Source organism: Somniosus microcephalus, chromosome 3, assembly GCF_052327205.1.
Source record: "Somniosus microcephalus isolate GS21.2 chromosome 3, FLI_Smic_1.0, whole genome shotgun sequence".
Taxonomy (NCBI): Eukaryota; Metazoa; Chordata; class Chondrichthyes; order Squaliformes; family Somniosidae; genus Somniosus; species Somniosus microcephalus.
The window spans coordinates 179,755,469-179,780,784 of record NC_140989.1 but is presented as its reverse complement, the minus strand read 5'-3'; the positions used below and the strand labels follow the sequence as shown (position 1 = coordinate 179,780,784).

General features: G+C 47.4%; 1 protein-coding gene across 2 annotated transcripts in view; it reads right to left on the bottom strand.

Moving 5' to 3' along the window:
• prkn (parkin RBR E3 ubiquitin protein ligase) overlaps positions 1–25,316 on the bottom strand; it is a 2,088,612-nt gene that overhangs the window by 1,269,440 nt on the left and 793,856 nt on the right. For both annotated transcript variants that reach the window (XM_085981987.1, XM_085981988.1), the window contains one exon: positions 13,242–13,360. In XM_085981987.1, coding sequence (XP_085838113.1) covers positions 13,242–13,360 — 119 coding nt within the window. The remainder of the gene's footprint in view (positions 1–13,241; positions 13,361–25,316) is intronic.

The following is a 25,316-nucleotide window of genomic DNA, read 5'->3' as shown; positions in this document are numbered from 1 at the left end:
TGAACTTTTCTGTGTTGGTTGTCCATGTCCCTTACTCCTAAGTGCTCTCCTAATTCAGTGAATAACACTGGTGGGTGACTGCGTAGCCAAGGAACTGGCCGCACGGGGGAACCAACACAGAGATGTTCATGATACACGACGGACAAACTCACCACCAAAAATATAAAGCACGTACACCACAAAAACAGCAAAATTAATAAAAATGTATTCACTTTCACTATATTTTACAGTCTGTCATTCTTTTATTGTGCGGGGGGGGGGAAGCATCAGTTGAACAAAAGACATTGATTGATTTGTGGGTGTCTGAAAGGTCCATGTGGCATCAAAGTTGAGGGCAGGGGCTTCCACTAGTTGTGCGTTGCAGATCATAAAATCATAGACATATACAGAACAGGAGGCCATTTGGCCCATCGTGCCTGTGCTGGCTCTTTGAAGGAGCTCTCCAATTAGTCCCACTTCCCTGCTCTTTCCCCAGAGCCCTGCAATGTTTTTCCTCTTCAAGTATTTATCCAATTCCCTTTTGAAAGTTATTATTGAATCTGCTTCTACCACCCTTTCAGGCAGTGCATTCCAGATCATAACAGCTCGCTCATGTCGCCTCTGGTTCTTTTGCCAATTACCGTAAATATGTGCCCTCTGGTTACCGACCCTTCTGCCACTGGAAACAGTTTCTCCTGATATACACTAGCAAAACCATTCAAGATTTTGAACAACTCTATTAAATCTCCCCTGAACCTTCTCCGCTCTAAGGAGAACAACCCCAGTTCCTCTAGTCTCGCCACATAACTGACTTCATCTCTGGTTTCATTCCAGTAAATCTCCTCTGCACCTTCTCTAAGGCCTTGATATCCTTCCTAAAGTGTGGTGCCCAGAATTGGCCGCAGTACTCCAGCTGGGGGCCTAACCAGTGTTTTGTAAAGCTTTAGTATAACTTCCTTGCTTTTTTATTCTATGCCTCTATTAATAAAGCCAAGGATCCTGTATGCCTTTTTAACAGCCTTCTCAACTTGTCCTGCCACCTTCAAAGGTTTGTGTACATACACCCCCAGGTCTCTCTGTTCCTGCACCCACTTTAAAATTGTACCATTTAGTTTATATTGCCTCTCCTCATTCTTCCAACCAAAATGAATCACTTCACACTTCTTTGCATTAAATTTTATCTGCCATGTGTCTGCCCATTTCACCAGTAGGTCTATGTCCTCCTGAAGTCTGTTTAAGTGGTACTTTGTCAAATGCCTTTTCAAAGTCCATATACACAACAGCAACCGCACTACCCTCATCCACTCTCTCCGTTACTTCATCAAAGACCTCAGTCAAGTTAGTCAAACATGATTTGCCTTTAACAAATTCATGCTGCCTTTCATTTATTACCCCATATTTTTCTAAGTGGCAATTAATTTTGTCCCGGATTATTGACTCTAAAAGTGTCCCCACCACCAACGTTAGGCTGACTGGCCTGTAATTGCTAGGTTTATCCCTCTCCCCTTTTTGAACATGGGTGTAACATTTGCAATTCTCCAGTTTTCTGGCACCATTCCCATATCTAAGGAGGCTTGGAAGTTTGTGGCCAGAGCCTCTGCAATTTCAACCCTTACTTCCCTCAGTAACCTAGGATGCATCCTATCCGGACCAGGTGACTTTTCTATGTTGAGCGCTGCCCACCTTTTAAGTACCTCCTCTTTATCTATTTTTATCCTATCCAAGTTCTCTACTTCCGCCTCCTTTACTGTGACATTGGCAACATCCTCTTCTTTATTGAAGACAGATGCAAAGTACTCATTTAGTACCTCAGTCATGCCCTCTGCTTTCACAAGAAGATTTCTATTTTTGGTCCCTAATCGACCCCACCCTTCCTTTGACTACCCTTTTACTATTTATACGTTTATAAAAGACTTTTGGGTTCCCTTTTATGTGACCCACTAATCTATTCTCATACACTTTCTTTGCCCCTCGTTTCCTTTTTCAGTTCTCCCCTGTACTTTTTGCACTCAGCTTGGTTTGCGACTGAATTATGAACCTGACATTTATCATAAGCCTCATTTTTCTGTTTCATTTTAATCTCTCTCTCTCTCATACTACTCCAGGGAGCTCTAGCTTGGGATGCCCTTCCTTTCCCCCTCGTGGTGATGTGTCTAGTCTGTACCCAAACTCTCTCCGCTTTGAAGGTGTCCCATTGCTCATTTGCTATTTTACCTGCCAACCTTTGATTCCAATCCATCTGGTCCAGATCCCTTTTCAATTTACTGAAATTAGCCCTCCTCCAGTTGAATATTTTTACATTTGATTTTTCCTTGTCTTTTTCCATAACTACTCCCAACATCATGAAATTGTGATCACTGTTTCCCGAATGCTCCCCCACTGAAACATGCTCCACTTGCCCCACTTCATTCCCCAGAACGAGATCCAGCACTGCTTCCTTCCTCATTGGGCTGGAAACATGTTGATTAAGAAAGTTCTCTTACACATTTCAGGAATTCCTCCACCTCTTTGCCCTTTACACTGGTATATTCCCAATCTATATTAGGATAATTGAAGATCCCCATTATTAATAATCTAAAGTTCTTGCATCTTTCTGCAATTTGCAAAGATAACCTCTGGCTTCTTTACTCTACTGCAAACCATCTTCTTAAACTGCTCTCTCATCTCCTTCACCCTCACTTCCAACTACAAGTGCTTGGAGGTCATGGATTCTTTGTCTCTCAGATTGAGACCATCCATTCAGCTGCCTCTGCCGTTTCCTCCCTTCCCCCAGCCCACTGGGCCAAACTTCCTCTAAGGTTCCCCCCTGCCCTAGCCCTGAACTCGCATCTTTCTCCAGTTTCTCTCTGATCTCCCCTCTTCACGCTCATCTTGTCCATGAGACCCACCACCTGCTCCCTTGACCCTATTCCCACTAAACTGCTGACCACCCAACTTCCCTTCCTGGTTTTCAAGTTAGCTGATGTTGTTAATGGTTTTCTCTCTTGAGGTACTGTCCCCCCCCCTTCAAATCTGTCATCATTACCACTCTCCTCAAAGAAAAACCTCGACTCCCTCCGACGTTGCAAACTTACTGCCCCATCTCCAATCTCCCTTTCCTCTTCAAGGTCCTTGAACATGCTGTTGCCTCCCAAATCCGTGCCCAACTTTCCTGGAACTCCATGTTTGAATCTCTCCAATCAGGTTTCTGCCTCTGCCACAGTACCGAAACGACTCTTATCGAAGTCACAAATGACATCCTATGTGACTGTGACAATGGTAAGCTATCTCTCCTCGTCCTTCTCGACCTCTCTGCAGCCTTTGACACGGGTTGACTACACCATCCTCCTCCAACGCCTCTCCACCGTCATCCAGCTAGGTGGGACTGCACTCGTCTGGTTCCATAGCCAGAGAATCACCTGCAACGGCTTCTCTTCCTGCTCCTGTACCATTACCTCTGGTATCCCCCAAGGATCTATCCTTGGCCCCCTCCTATTTCTCATCTACATGCTGCCCCTCGGTGACATCATCCGAAAACACAGCGTCAGTTCCACATGTACGCTGACGGCACCCAGCTCTACCTCACCACCCCCTCTGTTGACCCTTCCACTGTCTCTAAATTGTCACACCGCTTATCCGACATCCAATACTGGATGAGCAGAAATTTCCTCCAACCAAATATTGGGAAGACTGAAGCCTATGTCCTAGAAATTCAGTATTCACTGAAAGCGGGCGAAGCGATCGCGATGCGAGAGCAACCCGCACCCGTTCGGAGGACTGCAGGCTGCACCTATAATTCATGCTGCCTGCTACTTTGCATGATTGTAGCGTTCAGCCAAGCACTGAGTGGCTGAACGCTCAGCAGGGGGCCCAAGTTTGTGCGAGGCTAGCTCCAATTAAAGCTAGCCTGCACTACTTAAAGGAAAACTGCACCTCCTAAAGGGGAGTTGCCTTCTGCCTGCAGCAGGTGCTGGAACTGCTTGTGGTGGCAAGTGTTATAAACAAGAAAACTGAGTAATGGCACAACAGGTCATAGAAAGGGCGCTTAGGTTCTCGGATGCAGCACTGGACATGTTGGTCCAGGAGGTCAAATGACTTCACACAAGTGGTCAAGGTCTGTGAATGCATCTGCAAATGGCATATCCCACCATCTGCACCACTAGTATCACACACTGCTCAATGCACCACACCCCCATCACTCACCAACCAACAATCTCTACCAAACACGCTCATACCTCACATTCATAAGCTTCACTTTACCCGCACACACTTACCATTGCTGCAAGCCTCACACCCAAATCTCACAGCTTGAACACACTGTCAGCTATTCAACAATGACAGGCACCTAAACACATTACACTATACTCACTAACACACTTCCCATTCTCTTGCAGGAAAAGGTGGTGCATAACTGGCACCAGCAGACCTTAACTGACAGGGGACAGGCACGCCTGCATCACTTTAACCCCTTCAAGGAGACAGTGCTGGCCATTCTTGGCAGGGGCATGGCTGAGCGCATGGCCAGTGGCGGAGCAAAAGGAATACATGATGTCGATATCCTCATACGTTATCCTCCTTCTCACATCCCACTTCCCGTTCATCCCACAATCTCTTCTGATTTACAAGCTGCACATGGTGTAAGCATGCACCTCTTGTTTTCCCCCATCCCATCACCACAACCCCACCCTTGTGCCTTTCTTATTTCAGACACCCAAGAAATCCACACTGCCCAGCCAGTGGTTGAACAAGAAGAGGGAGAGGTGAGTGAAGAAGAGCCACCATCACTCGATTTCACATTCCCAGCCACCAACTCAGATACTGACACTCTGTGTACATTAGAGGATAGTTTGGACATGGGATCAGCAAGTTTTGGGACACCGGGCATGAGTGGCCTGCAGCCAGGGCAGGGGGAAAGGGTAGCTCAGGTGCCAGGTCCCTGGAGGGCGAGGTCACACGTGAGTTCTGCTGCACAGGACTCAGATGAAGACCTTGATGCAGTGGCCTACAGAAAACACTGATGGGTATGCAGTGCATCTCAACATTTATATACGGTGCCTGCAAAGCCATATGCGTGCAGTTGATGGCGTCAAGCACCATGGGAAACTCCGCTATCATGTGCACGCTCCATCTGCTTCTCTCTGATCAGGATAAGACAATGAAGTCCCCTCTCCTGGCAGAAAGAGTGCCTGTCACCTCTCTTATGCAGCAGTGGACAGCGAACTGGGAGATGATACAGATATCGCTTGCTCCAGAGACACTCCAGTTGGCTAGGATGGATTGGGGAACGTTCCTGCATCTAGTCTGTCCAGTCCTGTCAGAAATTTATAAGTTTCAATGAGATCCCCTCTCATACTTGCTGGAGTTTAGAAGAATAAGCCCAATCGACCCAATCTCTCCTCATACGTCATTCCTGCCATCCCAGGTATCAGCCTGGTGAATCTTCGCTGAACTCCTTCCATGGCAAGAACATTCTTCCTCAGATAAGGCGACCAAAACTGCACACAATACTCAAGATGTGGTCTCACCAAGGCCCTGTACAACTGCAGCAAGACATCCTTGTTCCTGTACTCAAACTCTCTCGCTACGAAGGCCAACATACCATTTGCCTTCTTAACCGCCTGCTGCACCTGCATGCTTACCTTCAGCGACTGGTGCACAAGGACACCCAGGTCTCGTTGCACTTCCCCTTCTCCCAATCTATTGCCATTCAGATAATAATCTGCCTTCCTGTTTTTGACACCAAACTGGATAACCTCGCATTTATCCATGTTATATTGCATCTGCCATGCTTCTGCCCAATCACCCAACCTGTTCAAATCATCCTGGAGTTTCTTGGCATCCTCCTCACAGCACACACGCCCACCCAGCTTTGTGTCATCTGCAAATTTGGAGATATTACATCTAGTTCCCTTGTCTAGATCATTAATATATATTGTGACTAGCTGGGGTCCAAGGACCGATCCCTATAGTACCCCACTAGTCACTGCCTGCCACTCGGAAAAAGACCCATTTATTCCAACTCTTTGCTTTCTGTCTGCCAACCAGTTCTGTATCCAAGTCAATACCTTGCCCCCAATCCCATGTGCCTTAACTTTACACGCTAATGCGGGACCTTATCGAAAGCCTTTTGAAAGTCCAAAGACACCACATCCACTGGTTCTCCCTTATCTATTTTACCAGTTACATCCTCAAAAAATTCCAGTAGATTAGTCAAGCACGATTTACCTTTTGTAAATCCATGTTGACTTTGTCCGATCCTGTCACTGTTTTCCAAGTGCTCTGCTATTACATCTTTTATAATGGACTCTAGCATTTTACCCACTACCGATGTCAGGCTTACTGGTCTGTAATTCCCCGTTTTCTCTCTACCACCTCTTTTGAATAGTGGGGTAACATTAGCTACCCTCCAATCCATGGGTACTGTTCCAGATTCCATCGAATGTTGGAAAATGATCAGCAATGCATTTACTATTTCTAGGGCCACTTCCTTAAGTACCCTAGGATGTAGATTATCAGGCCCTGTGGATTTATCGGCCTTCAATCCCATCAATTTCCCTAACACCATTTCTCTACAAATACTGATTTCTTTCAGTTCCTCCCTTTCATCAGACCCTATGTTCCCCGACATCTCTGGGAGGTTATTTGTGTCCTCCTTTGTGAAGACAGAACCAAAGTATGTATTTAATTGACAGGATTGAAGGCCGATAAATCCCCAGGGCCTGATAATCTACATCCTAGGGTACTTAAGGAAGTGGCCTTAGAAATAGTAAGCCATTTAGGACAGAGATAAGGAGGAATTTCTTCACCCAGAGAGTGGTGAACCTGTGGAATTCTCTACCACACAAGGCAGTTGAGGTCAATTTATTAAATATATTCAAGAAGGAGTTAGATATATTTCTTAAGGCTAAAGGGATCAAGGGATATGGGGAGAAAGCAGGGACAGGGTACTGAATTTGGATGATCAGCCATGATCTCATTAAATGGCGGAACAGGCTCAAGGGGCCGAATGGCCTACTCCTGCTCCTATCTTCTATGTTTCTATGTTTCTATTAGGTGACTGCTTTGGGGAACACCTCCGTTCAGTCCATAAGGGTGACCCCGAGCTTCCGGTCGCCTGTCACTTTAATTCTCCGCTCCACTCCCACTCTGACCGCTCCATCCTTGGCCTCTTACACTGTTCCAATGAAGCTCAATGTAAGCTTGAGGAACAGCACCTCATCTTTCAATTAGGCACTTTGCAGCCTTCTGGACTCAACATTGAGTTCAACAATTTCAGACCATAACCTCGGCCCCTATCATTTTATTTCTCTCTTTCACATGGCAGCTGTTGATCATCCTGCCATTGCCATTTATACTTCATCTAAAGTCATCTTTTGTTTCTTGACTTGTCCCATTACCATCTCCTTTTGCCTTGCACCATCATCCCTTTTGTCTCTTAATCTCTCCTGCCTTCCAGCCTATCACAGACCTTCCCTTTTGTTTTATCCTCCCCTCCCCCCTCTCCCTGCCCCTACACTTGCTTAAAAACCTGTTACATCTCCAAATTTTTCCAGTTCTGACGAAGGGTCATCGACCTGAAATGTTAACTCTGTTATTCTCTCTACAGATGCTGCCTGACCTGCTGAGTATTTCCAGCATTTTCTGTTTTTATTTCAGATTTCCAGCATCCGCAGTATCTTGCTTTTGTGTTTGAGTTATCCCCGGTGTTCTGGCCAATATTTATCCCTCAAATAACATCACTAAAACAAATTATCTGGTCATTATCACATTGCTGTTTGTGGGAGCTTGCTGTGAGCAAATTAGCAGCTGCGTTTCCTACATTACAACAGTGGCTACACTTCAAAAGTATGCCATTGGCTGTAAAGCGCTTTGGGTCGTGAAAGGTTGAAGGTATCAGCCAGTGGCTCAGTTGGTAGCACCCTCGCCTCTGAGTCAGAAGGTTGTGGGTTCATAGTCCCACTCCAGAGACTTGAGCACAAAAAATCTAGGCTGACACTTCAGTGCAGTGCTGAGGGAGTGCTGCACTATTGGAGGTGCCGTCTTTCGGCTGAGACATTAAACCGAGGCCCCCCTGTCTGCTCTCTCAGGTGGACGTAAACGATCACATGGCACTATTTCGAAGAAGAGCAGGGGAGTTATCCCCAGTATCCTGGCCAATATTTATCCCTTAATCAACATCACTAAAACAGATTATCTGGTCATTGTCATATTGCTGTTTGAGGGAGCTTCCTGTGTGCATATTGGCTGCCGCGTTTCCTACATTGACTACACTTCAAAAAGTACTTCATTGGCTGTAAAGCGCTTTGGGACGTCCTGAGGTCGTGAGAGGTGCTATATAAATGCAAGTCTTTCTTTTTTTTCTTTCTCTCGCATGGACCGATCCTGCCACGACATAAAATCAGGCCCTCTGTGTATTCAATGATGATCCTGGTAGCACCACAAGTTCATCGGACTGGTGCTAAGCAGGGGTTCTTGGGGTTCAAACTAGTGTCATTAGTTACTGCTGCAGAGGGTAGCTTCGATCACTGATCAGCCAGCCGGACACCTGCCTTTTCCCTGGGACTAGTGGTGGAATTGTGGACTGTCTTAAAATAAACGGAATCGCTGTACCTCCCTGGATAGTGAGCATTCACTGAGATAATGAGCTGCGCTTCCATGGAATTAAACATTTTCCTGTTGAGAAAGTTTATAGAATTCTCGAAAGGGGCACATATGGTGATGAGGTATAGTTGATTGCACCTTTCACCTGGGGAAATCAAGGCACTCTGTAAAAGCTGACAGCCCTCATCAGGTGCAAAGGAAAGGAGGTGAACTGGGCTGCTTGCAGATACAATTCATCGGTAACTTGTTTGATGCATCAGTGGACAGCCGATTAGCTGATGTTGCAAATGTCTCCCACTGTTGCCTGAAATGAACCAGAAGTTCAGTACTGTAGTGAACTGCACTGCCATTGGCAGTGTGGTGCCATTGGTAGAACTGGACTCCAGGTCGGGGAAAAGCAGGTGGCACCACCCTGTTTATAACCTCATGAGGGAAGCACAGCTTTCTCAGGCGTTGCTGAGTTGTGAGGTTCAGATATGGCCACCTGGGTCTACATAGAATCGTGAGGCTAGAAATTCCGTTGCGCCCTGTTTGGTGCGATAACTTTTGAAATCTGAGAGGCGATAATCCTTTTTTGATCCCGGGAACTTCAGCTTTAGCGCTCCAAGAGGGAAGTGGAGTGCTAAATCAAGCGCCGACCACTTCTCATAGGGCATTAAAGTGTTTGAGAGGGGCAGTAGCGGCAGAGTGTTGACGAATGTGCAGTGCTACCGGTGTCAGAGGCTCCTTCCCTCGCTTAAATGGAAGCGCCAATGATGGTTTCCAACATTCTTCTAAGTTCTGTGGGGCCAGGGGACCTGCGCGACTTCCATTACAGCCCCAATCACTCTCAGCGAGTGGAGAGCTTAAGCATCGCGCAGCAATGAGGCTTCAAAAACTTTCAGCAGGCACCAGACTGGTGCAAAGAATAAAGTTTGGCCTACCTGACCACAGCTGCCTTCATTAACGCTCCCCAAGCGGACAGCCAAGATGACAATGCCTCCTGTTGCTGCTGTTGTTGACACCCGGCGATTCAGCAGGGGGCGGGAGAGAATTTCACATCCGGGGCGGTAACGGGGCGCTGAGCACTTGATGTCATGATCTACGGAGCGCTAGAGGCTGAGGCGGAAAGTGTTAGCGCCAGCGCAAAACCGCCAGGGAAGTTCGCAGGCGTCGCTGAATTCGCCGCGCCCAGTCGCTAACCCCTTAGCGCCCCGTTACCGCCCCCCGCAGATGCTAACAGGAGGTGCAAAGCAGCCGAATTTCTAGCCCATAGAATCTTATGAAACAGAATGCCATTCAGCCCATTGTGCCTCTGCCAGCTCATTGAAAGAGCTATCCAATTAGTCCCACTCTCCTGTTTTTTCCCTGGAGCCCTTCAAATTTTTCATTTTCAAGTATATATATCCAATTACCTTTTGAAAGTTACTATACAATCTGCTTTCACCACACTTTCAGGCAGTGTATTCCAGATCACAACAACTCATTCCATTAAAAAAAATTCTCCTCACCTCCCCTCTGGTTCTTTTGCTGATGATCTTAAATCTGTGTCCTCTGGTTACTGACCTGCCTGCCAGTAGAAACAGTTTCACCCCATCAAATACTCTATCAAAACCCCTTATAATTTTGAACACCTCTATTAATACTCCCATTAACATTATCTGCTCTAGGGATAACAACCCCGGCTTCAATAGTCTCTCCACATAACTGAAGTCCCTCATCCCTGGTACCATTCTAGTAAATCTCCTCTGCATGCGCTCCAAGGCCTTGGCATCCTGTCTAAAGTGTGGTGCCCATGAAGATGTGAGAAAGAAAGAAAGAAAGACTTGCATTTATATAGCACCTTTCACGACCACCGGACGTCTCAAAACGCTTCACAGTCAATGAAGTACTTTTGAAGTGTAGTCACTGTTGTAATGTGGGAAATGCGGTAGCCAATTTGTGCACAGCAAGGTCCCACAAACAGCAATGTGATAATGACAAGATAATCTGTTTTTTTTATGTTGGTTGAGGGATAAATATTGGCCAGGACACCGGGGAGAACTCCCCTGCTCTTCTTCGAAATAGTGCCATGGGATCTGTTAGGTCCACCTGAGAGAGCAGACGGGGCCTCGGTTTAACGTCTCATCCGAAAGACAGCACATCCGACAGTGCAGCACTCCATCAGCACTGCACTGAAGTGTCAGCCTAGCTGAGTACCTACAACCCAGAATTGTGCTGCCACAGTGCAGCAGGCTGTGTATCTTCAGCTTTGAAATGGTAAGGGACAATAATTAAATACAAAAATAAAGCAATATATATATTAAAAATACATTAAAATTTCACATAATAATGAAGAGTCATGGAATTTAATCCTCAGATGCTGGTAAAAAAATCGCAGAACACCATAGACTAAAAATAGCCCTAATGTTTTTCCCTACATTGGCACCGTGGCTCAGTGGCAACACTCTCACCTCTGAGTCAGATGGCAATGGGTTTAAGACCCACCACAAAATCTTGGAGCACATAATCTATGCTGACATTTCAGTGCAGTACAGGTGGAATACTGCATCTTCAGAGGTGCTGCCTCTCACATATGGCGTTAAACTGAGGCCCCGTCATCTGCCTGTTCAGGTGAATGTAAAAGGTTCCATGGCACTATTTGAAGAGCAAGGGAGATCTCCCGGTGTTCTGGCTAACATTTATCCATCAGCACTGCCAAGATGGATTCACTGATCTCTTCTTTTATTGCTGTTTGTGGAATCCTATACAATTCAGCCGCATAAAAATAGTGGCTACATTCTAGAGTAATTCAATGGCCGTGATGTACTTTGGGATGTCCTGAGGATCTGAAAGATGCTATATAAATGCAAGTTCTTTTTTTTCTTAAAGGCATAACACCCATATTATTGTAAAACTGAGTATCCTCTGCTAGCAATATATTAAAAGTCTTCCATATAGCATGCAATCCCTATAAGTTCCACATTTATTTCTTGCAGCACTTTACATGTCACAGTCTTCTAACTTATCATGAGCAACACCATGGGAAATCCGCCTTTACATGTACAGACGTTGGTGAGCGCAATTTTTTCCAGAAAACAAAAGCTCACTTCACTATAATGCAGCATACCTCTCACACACATCCTTCCAAATCCTTTTATGGGCACCGTGCAATTTCAGCCTGACCGTGCGCAGCGGCACGGGAGATCTGCCAATTTTGCTTTTAAGAACATATGACTGGATATTCCTTCCCTTTTGCTACCCATCATGCAGTCCACAGAGGGACACCGGACAGGGAGCCATTCCGGAGGCTGCCCGCCGCTTACCGCCATTGCTGAGATCTTGGTCTGGAAGTGATGGCGGGCATTGAATAGGCCTGGCCCACATTGGGATGGATGCGTTCAAATACCAGGTTAAAGGAGGGATTTATATGTTGCCGTGAACTCTTTATTTCTCAGTAACTAACATTTTCATTTTCTGCCCACAGCACCACCGTATAGCATTGAAAATTATGTAAGGCCCATAAATTTGGACTGAATATCTCAGTCCAACTTTGGAAAAGCCCCTCGGCCTGGAAATTGGATCGCTCCCGAATTGGGGCTTGATCCCGGTTCAGCTCATGCTGCAGGCGCCTAATAAGGCCGGCGGCAGGACCACAGCAAAGTGGTCCACCAGCCTCATTAGGAGAGTACCAGCCCCGGAAACAGATCACCAGTTACAGAGGGGGAGCAAAATCAGCCAGCTTGGACGCGGCGGATGGCCTAAGGTAAGCCCGCAAGGCGGGTTGGGAATCAGAAGGGGGGGGTGGGGGGGGTTCAGAGGTGGTCAGCAGCTGCCCGCAGTTTAAATGCGAAGCTGGGCCTGGCTCCAGATTAGGTATTTCCTTACAAAATCTACCTTATTGCTGGCAGCCTCCAGCGGTAACCTGGTAACCCTGAACGCAGCAGGTCCCGATCCTGCTGTGTTCAGGGCAAACCAAATTCTGGTTTGGGTCCTAAGACAGGTGCTAAGCTCATTATTACTAGATTCAAGGGCCCAACACCTTTTTCAGACTGCCGCAAGGGTCATCTCTACAGCACCCGAAACAATAAGGCGTTGGACGTGTTTCTGTTACTGTTTGTGTACGGGAGCGTGGCCTCCTAAATTGGAGCTTTTTGCACCCAGAAAATGGGTGTGATGAGATCCAATTTCACCCCCTTCATGTCCTATCTAACTACATCACAGCCATAACCTGTTTGTAGAATTATAAAATATATCACTTGATTGTTATGGGCAAGATCCTCACTTTTTAAGGTATTTCTCTCCCTTTCCTCTTCTTGATCTCCACAAAGATTAGCAGCAGAAAGGGTAGTCCTCCATCCAGGTTTTCACTGGTAAACTGTCATTGAACGAGAAAGTTCCAGGTGGGATAGCAGCAGTTTTACCAGTTGAATTGGTGACATGGCTGAGGTCAGCAACTCAATACATGGGTGATTGTGGGCATGAACCTGTGCTACACCATTGGATGGTGCAGTATGCTGGGAGTCCTATCAAGTTATACTTTGGAAGTTTACATATCACGTACTGCATATTTTTTTGTTTATCTATTCACAATATTTCTTTAGAGTAGAAAATACCCTCAAGAATTCAAGTAGAGTGTGGCACCACAGAATCAAAGCTAAAATTGTTAAAATGCTAGATGCATACATTTATGCTAATAAAATCTTGCTGCTACATTATCTTACCCCAGTTAAAGTTAATGTTCCTTGCTGACACGTGCCGCATCGTACCCTTAGTTTCCCAGGCTGCACAGCCTTGCACACAGTCTTGCAATAGACATAAAAGCTGCTGTAACGTCTTGAACCTGAAAAATAAATATCATGTATTGAAAATATATGTTTTAGAGGAGTTCAGCAAACTGATCTAGATATCAGCATCCCTTCAAAAACAAAGGGCTGGATTGTGCCAATGGGGAGCTTTTGGAGGCGGGACTCCCACTTGTCAGGCTTCAGTCCCACCTCCATCGACTTCTGGCCATCCCACGCTATTTTTCCTTAATTGACCCTGTTAAGCCCACCCAGCGGGCTTAGCAGGCCAATTAAGGGAAAGCCGGTTAGAGAGAACATCAACGTATGACGTTTCATCTGTCAAAACTTTTTGACAGGTGAATTGTCATCGTTTGACAGCTCTGTGAAACTGTCAAACACTGACATTCTCTGTAGTTTGATGAATTCTTGAATTCAAGACCTCATCAAACCTCTTTAGTTTGCAGAAATTAGATGGTTGCTGCATTGGAGAATGCAACGGCCATCTGTCATCTCTGCTGGTGAGATGCGAGACTCTCCGCATACCCAACTCTTGAAGCCTGTAGGAAGACACAAAGGTAAGTAAACTTTTTCTAACACTTTCCACTTACCTCGCATACTCACCTCTCCACACTTGCGCCCATCACTTACCTTCACAGCGCACTTTTGCACCCCTCCGACCCCAGCAGACCCACTGCTTGCCTAGGTGACCCTGGCGGGGTTCGCAGCCTTTGGGAAGCCCGCACTTGTGTGGGCAAAATGGGGATAATCCTCTTATCTGCCTGTTAACTACCTGTTAACAGGCTGATAAGTGGCACTAATCCCCTTCCTGCCTCCAAGGAGACGGGACCCGGCGCAGGTCGGCTACCCGCCTCCTGGCAAGATGGCACGAAGGCAGGTTGGGGGGTGGGTTGGGCACCCCGCCTCCAAATTCTGCCATTTTCGCGGCAGTCCCGCCTCCATACCCGCCTCCCCAGGGCTGGCAAGATCGTGCCTAAAGAGTAAAACAAAACGCATATAAATTGCTGCAGATGGCACTTTGCATTATGGTACAAAACGGGCTCCTATCCGCTTTTCCCGGCCGAGGCTCAGTGGGTGGCATCTCTTGCCTCTGAGACGAGCACAAAAATCTTGGCTGACACCTCAATGCGCATACTGAGGGAGCGCTGCCACTGTAGGAAGTGCCGTCTTTCAGATGAGACGTTAAACCGCAGCCTGCTCTCTTGGGTAGATAGCACTATTTCAAAGAAGAGCAGGGGAGTTCTCCCTGGTGTCCTTACCAATATTATCTGGTCGTCATTACATTGCTGTGCACAAACTGGCTGCTGCATTTCTTACAATAAAACAGTGACTACAATTTATTAGTACTTCATTGGTTGAGAAGTCGTTCAGGGCATTATATAAACTATTGAAATATATAAGATTCTGAGGGGGATTGACAGGATGGATGCTGAGAGGATGATTCCCCTAGTGGGGGTATCTAGATCTAGTTTCAGAATAAGTGGTCGCCCATTTAAGACAGAGGTGAGAAGGAATTTCTTCTCTCAGAGGGTCGTGAATCTTTCGAATTCTCTACCCCAGAGAGCTGTGGAGGCGGAGTCATTGAATATATTCAAGGCGGAGATAGACAGACATTTGAACTACAAGGGAGTCAAGGGGTATGGGGAGAGAGCGGGAAAGTGGTGTTGAGGCCAAGATTGGATCAGCCATGATCTTATTGCATGGCGGAGCAGGCTCGAGGGGCCGATTGGCCTACTCCTGCTCCTGTTTCTTATGTTCTTATGATCTTACATAGAAACATAGAAACATAGAAGATAGGAGCAGGAGTAGGCCATTCGGCCACTCGAGCCTGCTCCGCCATTCGATGCGATCATGGCTGATCATCCAAATTTAGTACCCTGTCCCTGCTTTCTCCCCATATCCCTTGATCCCCTTAGCCTTAAGAAATATATCTAACTCCTTCTTGAATATATTTAATGAAGTGGCCTCAACTATCTTCTGTGGTAGAGAATTCCACAGGTTCACCACTCTCTGGGTGTAGAAATTCCTCCTCATCTCAGTCCTAAATGGCTTACCCCTTATCCTTAGACAGTGACCCCTGGTTCTGGACTCCCCCGCCATCGGGAACAGCCTTCCTGCATCAAGTCTGTCTAGTCCTGTTAGAATTTTATAAGTTTCAATGAGATCCCCTCTCATTCTTCTAAACTCTAGCGAATATAAGCCTAATCGACCAAATCTCTCATCATACGTCATTCCTGCCATCCCAGGTATCAGTCTGGTGAATCTTCGCTGCACTCCCTCCATGGCAAGAACATCCTTCCTCAGATAAGGCGACTAAAACTGCACACAATACTCAAGGTGTGGTCTCACCAAGGCCCTGTACAACTGCAGCAAGACATCCTTGCTCCTATATTCGAATCCTCTCGCTATAAAGGCCAACATACCATTTGCCTTCTTAACCGCCTGCTGCACCTGCATGCTTACCTTCAGCAACTGGTGCACAAGGACACCCAGGTATCGTTGCACTTCCCCTTTTCCCAATCTATTGCCGTTCAGATAATTATCTGCCTTCCTATTTTTGCCATCAAAGTGGATAAACTCGCATTTATCCACATTATACTGCATGTGCCCAATCGCCCAACCTGTCCAAATTGTACAGGAGTTTCTCTGCATCCTCCTCACAGCACACACACCCATCCAGCTTTGTGTCATCTGCAAACTTGGATATATTACATCTAGTTCCCTCATCTAGATCATTAACATATATTGTGAATAACTGGGGTGCAAGCACCGATCCCTGCGGTACCCCACTAGTCACTGCCTGCCACTCGGAAAAAGACCCGTTTATTCCAACTCTTTGCTTCCTGTCTGCCAACCGGTTTTCTATCCAAGTCAGTACCTTACCCCCAATCCCATGTGCTTTAACTTTGCATGCTAGTCTCTTATGCGGGACCTTATCGAAAGCCTTTTGAAAATCCAAATACACCACATCCACTGGTTCTCCCTTATCTATTCTACCAGTTACATCCTCAAAAAATTCCAGTAGATTAGTCAAACATGATTTATCTTTTGTAAATCCATGTTGACTTTGTCCAATCCTGTCACTGTTTTCCAAGTGCTCTGCTATTACATCTTTTATAATGGACTCTAGCATTTTCCCCACTATCGATGTCAGGCTTACTGGTCTATAATTCCCCATTTTTTCTCTACCACCTTTTTAAAATATTGGGATTACATTAGCTACCCTCTAATCCATGGGAACTGTTCCAGAGTTGATAGAATTTTGGAAGATGACCAGCAATGCATCTGCTATTTCTAGGGCCACTTCCTTAAGTACCCTAGGGTGTAGATTATCAGGCCCTGGGGATTTATCGGCCTTCAATCACATCAATTTCCCGAACACCATTTCCCTATAAATACTGATTTCATTCAGTTCCTCCCTCTCATTAGACCCTATGTTCCCCGACATCTCTGGGAGGTTATTTGTGTCCTCCTTTGTGAAGACAGAACCAAAGTATGTATTTAATTGGCCAGCCATGTCTTTGTTCCCCATTATAAATTTCCCTGATTCTGACTGCAAGGGACCTACGCTTGACTTTACCAATCTTTTTCTCTTCACATATCTATAGAAGCATTTACAGTCAGTTTTTATGTTCCCTGAAAGCTTATTCTCATACTCTATTTCCCCCCTCTTAATTAATCCCTTTGTCCTCCTTTGCTGATTCCTAAACTGCTCCCAAGCCTCAGGTTTGCTGCTTTTTCCAGCCAAATTATATGTTTCTCCTTGGATCTTATGCTATCCCTAATTTCCCTTGTTAGCCACGGTTGAGTCACCTTTTTTGTTTTATTTTTATGCCAAACAGGGATGAACAAATTTTGTAGTTCATCCATGCGATCTTTAAAAGTTTGCCATTGCCTATTCACCGTCAACCCTTTAAGTAACATTCCCCAATCCATCCTAGCCAACTCGCGCCTCATACCATTGTAGTTTCCTTTATTTAAATTCAGTACCCAAGTCTCTGAATCAACTACTTCACTCTCCATCTTAATGAAGAATTTGATCATATTATGATCGCTCCTCCCCAAGGGGCCTCGCACAACAAGATTGCTAATTAATCCTTTCTCATTACATAATACCCAGTCTAAGATGGCCTGATCTCTAGTTGGTTCCTCGACATATTGGTCCAGGAAACCATCCCGTATACACTCTAGGAATCCCTCTTCCACAGTATTGTAACTAATTTAGTTAGACCAATCTATATGTAAATTAAAGTCACCCATAATAACTGCTGTGCCCTTATTGCACGTGTCTCTAATTTCCCATTTAATGCCATCCCCAACCTCAGCATTACTGTTTGGGAGTCTGTATACAACTCCCACTAACGTTTTCTGCCCCTTGGTATTTCTAAGCTCTACCCATACAGATTCCACATCATCAGAGCTAATATCCTTCCTTACTATTGTGTTAATCTCCTCTTTAACCAGCAATGCTACCCCACCGCCTTTTCCTTTTTGCCTGACTTCCTGAATATTGAATACCCCTGGATGTTGAATTCCCAGCCTTGGTCACCCTGGAGCCTTGTCTCTGTAATCCCAATTATATCATATCCGTTTACGTCTATTTGCGCAGCTAATTCATCCACCTTATTACAAATGCTCCTTGCATTAAGACACAAAGCCTTCAGGCTTGTTTTTTTAACACTCTTAGACCTTTTAGAATTATTGTTTACTGCGGCCATGTTTGATTTACACCCTTGATTTCTCTGACTGCCACTTTTGCTTTTCTCCTTCCTGTCTTTTGCTTCTATCCTTGCTTCCCTTTCCTCTGTCTCCCTGCACAGGTTCCCAACCCCCTGGCATTTCAGTTTAAACCCTCCCCAACAGCACTAGCAAACACTCCCCCTAGGACATCGGTCCCAGTCCTGCCCAGGTGCAAACCGTCCAGTTTGTACTGGTCCCACCTCCCCCAGAACCGGTTCCAATATCCCAGGAATTTGAATCCCTCCCCCTTGCACCATTCTTCTAGCCACATATTCATTTGAAATATCCTTCTATTTCTACGCTGACTAGCACGTGGCACTGGTAGCAATCCGGAGATTACTACCTTTGCGGTCCTATTTTTAAATTGACGTCCTAACTCCCTATATTCAGCTTTTAGGACCTCATCCCGTTTTTTACCTATATCGTTGATACCTATATGCACCACGACAACTGGCTATTCACCCTCTCCCTCCAGAATGCCCTGCAGCTGCTCCGAGACATCCTTGACCCTTGCACCAGGGAGGCAACATACCATCCTGGAGTCTCGTTTGCGGCCGCAGAAACGCCTATCTGTTCCCCTTACAATGGAATCCCCTATCACTATAGCTCTCCCACTCCTTTTTCTCCCGTCCCGTGCAGCAGAACTACCCATGGTGCCAGGAAGTTGGTTGCTGCTGCCTTCTCCCGATTTTTTACTGCGGCCATGTTTGATTTACACCCTTGATTTCTCTGACTTCCACTTTTGCTTTTCTCCTTCCTGTCTTTTGCTTCTATCCTTGCGTCCCTTTCTTCTGTCTCCCTGCACAGGTTCCCGACCCCCTGCCAACTTAGTTTAAACCCTCCCCAACAGCACTAGCAAACACTTCCCCTAGGACATCGATGCCGGTCCTGCCCAGGTGCAAACCATCCAGTGCAAACGCAAATATTATATGTAAACATATATGATATAATTGGGATTACGGAGACATGGCTCCAGGGTGATGAAGGCTGGGAATTCAACATCCAGGGGTATTCAATATTCAGGAATGACAGGCAAAAAGGTAAAGGCAGTGGGGTAGCATTGCTGGTTAAATGCAAATGCAAATATTCTTTCTTTCTTTCTTGCCAGTAATGAAGGGAGGTAAAACTGAACAATGGTTCACTTTGGACCACTCCTGGGTACCTCCTTTCTGATGTTCTCAGAGCAACATTGGCAGAAAGTTGGGAGAATAAATTTCTAACTATCCTCTCAGTCACTGAAAAGTGCGTCATACGGAGTAAGCTAAAGAAAGTTGGGGAATACTAAGCCTATTTTTTAAAAATACATTCATCTTGAGTTGTGGCAGTTAAGGAGGAGGCACAGTGGCATATCTTTTAGGTTTAAAAGGGCGGCACTTTACATTTTTCTAAAAGCTGTTATCTGTGCGACAGTATTGTTCCATTTTTACATTTGAACACTGTAAAAGCCCCAATGAATACATTTAATCAAAGATGATAGCAAAATGGCTGGCAGAAGGCATTTCCTGTGGCTATTGTGAAGGCCATTAACACCTATTTTGTAGCACTCAGATTGAATTTCTAAAAAGGCAGCATGGAAGTTTTAAAGAATGCTGGAGCATTTACAAAAGGAAAGTTAAGTCCTTATTTATTTTTGATCGCTTTGCCATTATGGGCTAGCACATTTGACACAATCACCAGCCAGCACGAGTGGCACCTAGAACTAGAGATCAGTGTTCTGGCCTCAGATTGCGATTTTCAATTTAACCCAAGATAACTTCCTCCATTTAATCGGTAGCTAATCTGAAACAGCTGGACTCTGTGGGGGTGAAATTAGTCTGGAGCCGTACCCTAAACCGGGCGTTTTACACCCCGCTCAATTTTCTTTTCTATTGCTTTCACGGATATGCTCAGCCAGAGCCAAGGACTTCATTTTCTTCCCTATGGAGGCTCCAAAGCTGGAAGTCAGGACTTTGAGCTTTGCCAGGATTGCAGGCTCCCCCAGAAGCAGGGCATCATCGACTGCACGCACACAACACAAGACATAAAGGGCTACCATTCAATAAATGTGCAGCCAGTGTGCGAAAAACGTACAACGCCTCATACAGATCTATGTCAGGCATCCTGGCAGTTGTCAGGATGCCTTCAGCCTGTGGCAGTCCTCAATTTCCCCTTCTCTTTCAGTCGGACCATTGGGTGAGAGGCTGGCTTCTTGGGGACAAAAACAAATCCCTGCACGTGTGTCAGGAACCCACACACAGAAGCCGAGATGAGATACAATCAAAGCCATGCCTTTCAAAACCAAAGGATGACCATCAGCAATTCAAGACCTGACATGAATGGAGGAGGCGGCCATTGATGTCGTTGGCAGAAGGAGGGCACAAAGTGTGGCAGATGACGAGGCTGGAGGAAGTATCTTGCAGGGTATTTGGCCATCTTCCTCTCATTTTCTCTTGAGACTGAACTCTCTCCCTCACTTTCCCTGCATGACAATCTAGGCTATTGGGAGAGGGTGAAGTCTTCAAGTAAAAACTTCAACAAAGGAATTAAAAGGACCAAAAGACAATTCAAAATCGTGAAATATATAATGTTCTGATTTTGATTAAATCTGTGTTTAGACATTAGGGCCTAGAAATTGGGTATAGCCCCGCTTGAGGCGTTAGAACTGGCGATGCGCTAAGTTTATAGCCAGACGAGAGCTATCCGCGCCTGGCGCGATATTGGGTTGCATCGCCCCCAAAGGGGATTCAGGCGCTAAATCAGCCGTTGCACGGTGCTCTTAAGGCGCAAAAGGTCAGGCGCTACTCAATTTCGACGCGGACGGGCGCAGCGCAGGTGAACTCAATTACGGCAAAGCACGAGACCTGCAGGCGCCGGCCGACTCTTAAAGGGGTGGGTCAGTCAGACTGTGCTTCAACACCCAACGCCCTGTAGGCCTCAGATTCGGCGCTCGCCCTTGTCTGGCGGTACAAAGTTGATCATTATGGAGAAGGTTAGGCAGGGAGCAGAGCGCTTCAGCACTGAGGCTCTGGGCCAATTGGTGGCTGCAGTTGAACACCGTCGACAGGTGCTATACCCGGATAATGGCAAGAGGCCAAATCAGAAGGCTTACCGACGATCTTGGAGGGAGGTTGCTGTGAGGGTCAACTCCAGCAGCATGGCGACCAGGACCCCTGTTCAGTGCAGGAAGAAATTCAACGACCTCACACGGATCGTTAGGGTGAGTGATGGTTTAGCAATCTTCTGATTCCCTCCATCTGCAGCTGACTTCGGGCACCCTGCTGCAATGATGTGCCACTGGCCATCTGTCAGTATGCACCCATGGCCCTTTCTGGGCAGACACATGGACAGATGTCTCAAGGCCTCATGTAAGGGCTCTTGCACCATGGGGGGCATGCGATGATGTCTCAAGGCCTCATGTAAGGGCTCTTGCGCCATGGGGGGCATGTGATGATGTCTCAAGGCCTCATGTAAGGGCTCTTGCACAATGGGGGGCATGCGATGATGTCTCAAGGCCTCATGTAACAGAACCTCCCCTTCTTTCCCCTGCAGTAAAAGATGGCGCAGATTAGAAAAGAACAGCGTCGAACCGGTGGCGGACCTGCACAAGTGGTCACTCTCACGGATCTGGAGGAGAGAGTGCACCAGATACTTGGAGGACGTCTGTCTGGTCCTGTGACCACTGCATCTGCCGACCCCATTACCGACAGCGAGGGTAAGACTCTCACCTTTTCCACCTGTTGCCTTCCACTTGGTCCCCCCGCCAGCATGCATCCTCAGTGTGCAGCCATGTCAGAGCCTTGCCGCAATCTGGCATGCCTTTCAGCAAACCTGTCCTTTTGCTAAAGCCACTCTTCCACCTCCCACTTTCAGGTGAAGCAGCACCAAATCGGGCTCAACGCGCTGAAGCTGCCAGTGCCAGTGCCACCGGAGGCGAGGACCAGGAGGAATCCGGACCAGCCGTTGCAGAATCCGGGGAGTTGAGACATCTGCAGACTGGGGATAGTAGTCCCCTGGAGGGGAGGGGGGGCGCTCTGAGGATGAACCAGTTGCCGGACCAAGCGGCATGGAGCAACGCAGGGGGGATAGGCAAGTTCGGCCACCGTCTCCCCGCAGGGCAAGGCAGGTCGTCATGACTGCTGCACAGAGTGCAGATGAGGTCCGGCGCCTGGCAGAGATGAGCAAACAGGCCCGGGTCAGACACACGGAGCTGATTGCTGCAGTGGAGAAGATGCCTGAGTCAATAGATTCATTGGCTAGGAGTATGTTGGACTTCGGCGCAACAATGGAGAGGTCTCTCCAGGTGTTCGGGGAAACAATGGACAGGTCTATCCAGGGCTTTGGGGCCACAATGGACAGGACTATCCAGGGCTTCGGCCCAACAATGGAGAGGACTGTCCACGGCTTTGAGTCGGCAATGGAAAGGACTGTTCAGGGCTTCGGACAATCCCTGGAAAGGTCTGTGCAGGGCTTGTCCGAGGCAGTGGAGCGGTCGGCTCCTGCCTTGTCCGAAGCCATGGGAAGAACTGTCCAGGCCTTCTCCGAAGCACTGGCACCTGGCACGCAGGTCCTCACTGTTGCCACGCATTCACTTGCTGGGCTCCTCCACAGCCAGATTGACGCAACGCGATGTCTCACTGCAGCCACCCTCTCTGCATCAGATAGGATCACCCCGGGCCCTTCCACTCCCGTACAAGGCCAGGAATCCGTGGAGCCTGCGATTGTGGCGGATGAGCCGAGCCGCTCCCCTCAGATAGCCAGTGTGTCGTCCGACCATGGTGCAGGTGTCCTCTCTCGGCAGGAGACCATTGCACATGCCAGCGCTGGGACGCCTGCATTGCAGCTGCCACCACCTGCATGCCACACTGCTCCCAGCCATGCTCAAAGCAAGCATCCCGCGTCCGCACCCTCCAAGCCCAGAGGTCGGCCAGGCCGTACCTCAGGGGCTTCTGCGCTTCCAGACAGTCGGAAAGCATCCCCCAGCCTTGAGGCCGCCACTGGGGTGCAATTACGTAGGAGCAGCAGGGAGGGAAGGGGCCGGGCGCGAACGAGAAGTCGTTCTCCCTCAAGGGGCCAGTTGTAGAGGGAAGTGCTGAGACGTTTGTTTGTCCAAATTCACGGACACCCTCACCTGCTGTTATAGGTGCAGATTTTTGTTGAGTTTTGCTGCTTTGCCGAACAGGTCACTTTTATTTTGGCAGTTATGGTTTCTGCTCACTTTACGTTGTTTAGCTGTAATGAAAGACTTTTGTGTCAATAAACAGAAGTTTAAATGTTGCTTGGTGCATGTGACTACTTTCAGTGATGCTGGCATGCAGAGGCCCTCAAACATCCAAAGTGCGCATGAGGTAAGACTCTCATCATTCCGCCACAGGGGTGTCGAGACGAGTCCAGAGGAGCCTCTGACGAATGGACCATCCACTTTCAGCAGCCCTTCCATCTTCCTCCTCCTCCTCCTCCTCCTCCGCCTGCTCTTCCTCCTCCTCCTCCTCCTCATACTCCTCCTCCTCCGCCTGCTTGTGCAGGGTCCGAGGGAAGGTAATGAATGGACGCGTTCACCTATAAAGGGCATCTGTCACTTGCCGGATGCAACAGCGGACTGCAGCCTGAGCGACAGTCGCATTGTCCCCAATGGCTGACTGAAAGGATCCGTTGGCATAAAAATGGAGGCCTTCAGTCAGTGTAGCCATCACGGACAGAGAGGTTCTGCAGCGTTCACGCGGCTGCAGATCCTGACCAAGCAGGTGGCACAGATCAGTAACAATGTCCCTCCAGATTCGGAGCCTTCGCAAACACTGCTCCTCCGACATGTCAAGGCTTGTCACCTGCTGCCTAAAGACCCTCGCAGCCTCCCGTCGGATTGGCCGACCTCCATTGCCCCTCCTCCTTCTGGCCAATCCCGGCCCTCTCTCCCGCCGTCTCTCTGCCCCTTCACAGTGTTGGGCGATGAGGCCGTCGCCCTCCAAACAAGCTCCCATTCCGATGCCAGTTGGTCAAAAGGCTTTTAGGTGTAGTGCTGCAAGTGCTTCGGACAGGGTTGAAGGTCCCAAGTACTGTAAAGCTCAAATCCCAGAACTCCGCTCCACATTAGCTCGCCAACTCTCTCCAGCAGCGATCGCCATGAGCAGGCCAAGTGGCAGAAGATTCTGCACTAGAGCTGTCCCCTTTAAATAGCACCGCCCTACTCCGAGAAGGGCCTGTTAGCCCTCCTTCGAACTGTCACCAATAGCGCTGGGCGCTAAGGCTCCGGGCGCCACCCAATATGCGCTCAGGCGCTCCTAAAAGGCGTTGTACACTGAAATGACGTCATGAGCCGTTTGCGCTCGCGGGCGCACGCAAACACTTAGCGCAGGCGCTAAATGTATAGTCAATATCTGAGTCAGCGCTATCCTCATAGCGTCCGCCCCAACATAGGGCATCGCCCCAATTCTAGGTCTCTTTAGGCGCTCAGCACCGGCGCTACCAACCCAATTTCTAGGCCTAGAGGTTTCAGTTTTGAGAAATAAATAGCAGATGAAAACAAAATTCAGATAGCACATGCGTGATTTTTGGGAACCTGCTGGCCAGACTGCATTTACAGGATAGCGAATAAACTTAGGCTGTTCCCATTATAAATGTGGACAAAGTAATGAAAATTATAATGAAAAAAGTGACACAAAAATGTGAGTAAAAGAGTACAACAGGAAGCAAGGTCTTGTAGGTCGCATATCTAAGGTTTATAGTAAGATATAGATTTACAGAGGAGGAGCCCCAGAAAAGACCCTGCAGAACTTCAGTCGTCAGTGTCACATCTCACATAGGCTGATAGAGATAGACACAATAACAACTTGGATTTATACAGCACTTTCAATGTAAAAAATGTCACATAGGGATCTGTGTTGGGGTGTCAACTATTCACTGTGGCCGTGAAATTTCCCCTCTTAGCGATGGCCTTTAATGCCGGTTTTGGCCCACTTCCAGCGTGGGCTGCGGCAATCGCCATTTTGGGCATGTCGGTAGCGCGGCCATTGCGTTGTGGCAGAAGAATGTAAATGAGGCAGATTGTGATGTCAATCAGCGTGCAACACTGATTTGACGCACGACCGTCTATTTTGGATGTCGCCACTCGACTGCATGCCCTCTCCAAAGCACGCACAGTTGAAAATGTGCTCAGCTGCACCACGGATCCCACATCAGCGATACATAAAGGGACACACGCAACTTTGAGGCAAGTTGCTTTTTCCTTTTGTACTGGTTCCTGTACAGTTTATTTGAGTAGTGGCTTGGTGTAAGACATTT